The sequence below is a fragment of the Ceratotherium simum genome, chromosome 5 (genome assembly GCF_057802395.1).
Source record: "Ceratotherium simum simum isolate JZ-2026a chromosome 5, ASM5780239v1, whole genome shotgun sequence".
Lineage (NCBI taxonomy): Eukaryota > Metazoa > Chordata > Mammalia > Perissodactyla > Rhinocerotidae > Ceratotherium > Ceratotherium simum.
In genome coordinates, this window is record NC_141904.1 from 48,127,096 (window position 1) to 48,131,013 (window position 3,918).

Genomic DNA, 3,918 nt, shown 5'->3' on the forward strand with positions numbered 1-3,918 from the left:
TTGCTTGGTAACATACTTCATTAAAACTCCACCCCCCTTTCAGAAGAAGCAGCATTTCCTACTTTTATGCTGTCTATATGTTTGATTTGCACAGCCAGCTGGGCAGAGGAGCTGAGACATCCGTCTCCCCACGAGAACCTCTCTCGGTAAGTCACCTCTCAGCCACTTGGCATATTAGTTAGCTCGGCTTCTGTGATGAGTAAAAGCCTTTACAGGAAACCCAGAAAAGACATTAAACAAACACCAGGTGCTCATAGAACTATATCAAAATATAATCTAAAGAGTTAGAATTTAGAAAGAGTTTCAGACTGTGATAAAATCAAAGATATAAAACACGATTATGAATGAAAGATTTTAAAGGGAGAATATTATTTAAAAAAAAAAAAGCCCTCACCTTTTTTCTGGCTCAGAATTTAAAGGTGAAATTTTCTGTGTGCTTCTCCCAGATGCCTAATCTGAGGTACAGGGAACTTGAGACACACAAGGATTAATTAGAGAAAATTCTCAGCCAAGCAGTGGAACTGAAGCAGACCAGGCAAGCCAGCAGATTGCAAAGGAACTGAGCTAACACAGAATGTATGGTGGTAGAGGAAATATTTTCCAATTGGCCATTTCTTGTGTATGTGCAGGAGCTCTTAATTTCAGCCACTCAGGAACTATAAACGTAAACTTCAGAGAAAATGTGAGAATGGCAGTCTGGATTTTACAAATGGGCTTCTGGCTCCTATCACATTTTGGGGGGACTTGGGCATTAGCCCATTTCATTCTGACTACACAGACGTGCCAGGCTGATGGTCCCACTCTAGTTCTCTCACCAAGCAGTAAGGGGAGCATGGTGGATAAGAGTGCAGGCTGCCTACATTCAAAATAAGCTGCTTCCTAGCTGTGTGTCTTTGGGCAAGTTACTCATCTGTGACTTCAAGGTCCTTATTTGCAAAATGGGGACAATAACATGACCTGCCTCCTGGAGTCACCTTGAGGATTAATGAATGAATGGATGTAAAGCTTAGAACAGTGGTTGGCACGCAGAGTGCCATTGAGAACTATTAATTATTACTAGCACATTTTTGGTGATGCTATGTGTAGGTTAGCTCCAGGGAATGGCAGCTTCAGCATAGACTGTAAGACAGTGTTGGACGGTGCCTGACTCAGTTTCTTGAAATTGCCATCAAAGCTCCATTCACTCCATGTGGCTATAGGACACCAGATTTTATTTGGAGAGATGATGCTTTCGTAAATTTCCCCAACAGAGCCAAGCTGTCTATCTAATGAGCAGAGAAGCTAACAGCAAACCTTCTCTTTTACTACAAAAGTTCATTGTTTGGCCAAAATAGGGAGCCCAGTTAAATATAGAAATCTATGTATCAATTTTAAAAACCTATTAATGTATAAGATGGTTGGCATTCATGGTGGACTGCTAAGTACATTGTAAGGCTTTATAAAAGATCACTGTTTCTTTATGCACAGGGTTGAGCAAGATGGATTACCAAACGACAACTCCGTTCTATTACATTGATTATGGTATATCAGAACCCTGCCAAAAAACCGATGTGAGACAAATTGCAGCTGGTCTCCTGCCCCCACTCTACTCGCTGGTGTTCATCTTTGGTTTTGTGGGCAACATGCTGGTTGTCCTCATCCTCATAAACTGCAAAAAGCTGAAGAGCATGACTGACATCTACCTGCTCAACTTGGCCATCTCTGACCTGCTTTTCCTTCTCACCCTCCCATTCTGGGCTCACTACGCAGCACACCAGTGGGACTTTGGAAATACAATGTGTCAACTTTTGACTGGGCTCTATTTTATAGGTTTCTTCTCTGGAATCTTCTTCATCATCCTCCTGACAATCGATAGGTACCTGGCTATCGTCCATGCTGTGTTTGCTTTAAAAGCCAGGACGGTCACCTCTGGGGTGGTGACAAGTGGGATCACTTGGGTGGTGGCTGTGTTCGCCTCTCTCCCAGGAACCATCTTCACCAAATCCCAAAAAGAGGGTTCTCGTTTTACATGCAGCCCTCATTATCCAGCCAGTGATTATCATTTCTGGAGGAATTTCCAGGCAGTAAAGATGACCATCTTGGGGCTGGTCCTGCCACTGCTGGTAATGGTCATCTGCTACTCAGGAATCCTAAAAACCCTGCTTCGGTGTCGCAATGAGAAGAAGAGGCACAGGGCCGTGAGGCTCATCTTCGTGATCATGATTGTTTATTTTCTTTTCTGGGCTCCCTACAACGTCGTCCTTCTCCTGAACACCTTCCAGGAATCCTTTGGCCTGAATAAATGCAGTAGCTCTAATAGGCTGGACCAAGCCATGCAGGTGACAGAAACTCTTGGGATGACACACTGCTGCATCAACCCCGTCATCTACGCCTTTGTCGGCGAGAAGTTCAGAAGCTACCTCTCTGGTTTTCTCCGGAAGCACGTTGTCAGACGCTTTTGCAAACGCTGTCCACTCTTCCAGCCAGAGGCTCCTGAGCGAGGGAGCTCAGTTTATACTCGATCCACTGGGGACCAGGAAATCTCTGTTGGCTTGTGACCTGGACTGGGTTTTTATACACAGCCTGGAGGTGGGAGTGGTTCTTTTAATAAGGAAGTTACTGTCATAGAGGGTCTAAGATTCATCCATCTATTTGGCATCTCTTTTAAGTATATTAGATATTTTAAGTCCATCAATTCCAGAAAGCCGAATCCATCTATGGTGATGAAATAGCAACCTTCTCATCTCCCTTCCACATACATCAGTTTATTGGCAAACGCTCCCTTCACTGCAAAAGTTCATTATAAAAAAAAACCCTCAGAGAATTGCTGATTCTTGGGTTTGGTTACCTGAACAGGAATAACCAAATGAATTGAGAAACATATTATATAGTTTCTTACCTGTGCAAGGCAATGTACAGTTTTCAAATATGTTTAAAATAGGTCCTTGTCTTGCTGTGGGGAGAAAGACATGAATGTGATCCACTAAGAAATGACGTCTTCCAAGTGTGGTCTCTTCTCCAAGGGGATCTCCCCTCCAAGGTGTGGTTAATAAGTTCCACAGACGTTCAGGACCAAGTGAGAGCCCTGTGGCCTGGTAAGGGCTGGGAAAGCTTCTTTAAAGAGAAGGGATTTGAGGTGGATCAGCTGTTGGTGGAGGAGAGGGAACTGAGCTCCAAGCTCCAGGACCGCACAGGCAAAGCTTGGCCGTTGGCAGATGTGTGGCTGGTTGGGGGAGCCCCTGGGGAGGAAGGACGAGGCTGGATCATGAGGAACTGAGACAGCTTTGCTCATCAAACCTGAGAGCAAAACAGGGATCCCTGGTTGGGGTTGCAGAAGGCTCATTCCATGGCCTAAGCATGACCTGGAAAAGAGACCAACAACAGTCAGATGGAGCAAGGAGGCCTCCACTTGGTTGAGGCACCGGGGATGGGAAGGAGGGGTGTATTTTCACAGCATTTGGGATGAGAGTCAGCAGAACATTGGGTGGATTTGGCTTGGAGGTGAAGGGCAGAAAGGAGTCAGAGAGGGCCTCCAGGCTTCAAGCGTGCAGATGGGAGATGGCCTAAAAGAGACCTTAGGCATGGAAGGAGCAAGAGGTTTAAGTCAAAACAGGAGGGGTTGGTGGAAGAGGAAGGGTTGGTTTTGTGAGCTTCAATGCAGCCTTACGTAGAGGGACTCTGGGCTGCCTCTCATTGGCCTCCCTGCCCTCAGAGCAGTCATTCCCATCCCAGCTCGAATAATGAGGCATCTCCAGGAGGTTCTGAAACACTAGATTTATGAATGCATGAGCCTGAGGTCCAGGAACACCTTAGGTCAGACATGAGATCCAGGCGAGGACTGATTACATAGTTAATGACAATCCAGAGCTTTATAAGCACTGAGTAAAGAGGCCTCAAAGAGGTGAGAGGAGCCCTAATGACTGAGTTTCTGCCTGCTCG

At 45.5% G+C, this 3,918-nt stretch overlaps 1 protein-coding gene across 1 annotated transcript; it reads left to right on the top strand.

Moving 5' to 3' along the window:
• Nucleotides 1-100: 100 nt before the first annotated feature.
• On the top strand, nucleotides 101-2,686 carry LOC101403535 (C-C chemokine receptor type 5). Its single transcript, XM_014791360.2, has 2 exons — nucleotides 101-146; nucleotides 1,468-2,686. The coding sequence occupies exon 2, from the start codon at nucleotides 1,479-1,481 to the stop codon at nucleotides 2,535-2,537; it is 1,059 nt and encodes a 352-aa protein (XP_014646846.1). The 5' UTR covers nucleotides 101-146; nucleotides 1,468-1,478; the 3' UTR covers nucleotides 2,538-2,686.
• The last annotated feature ends 1,232 nt before the right edge of the window (nucleotides 2,687-3,918 follow it).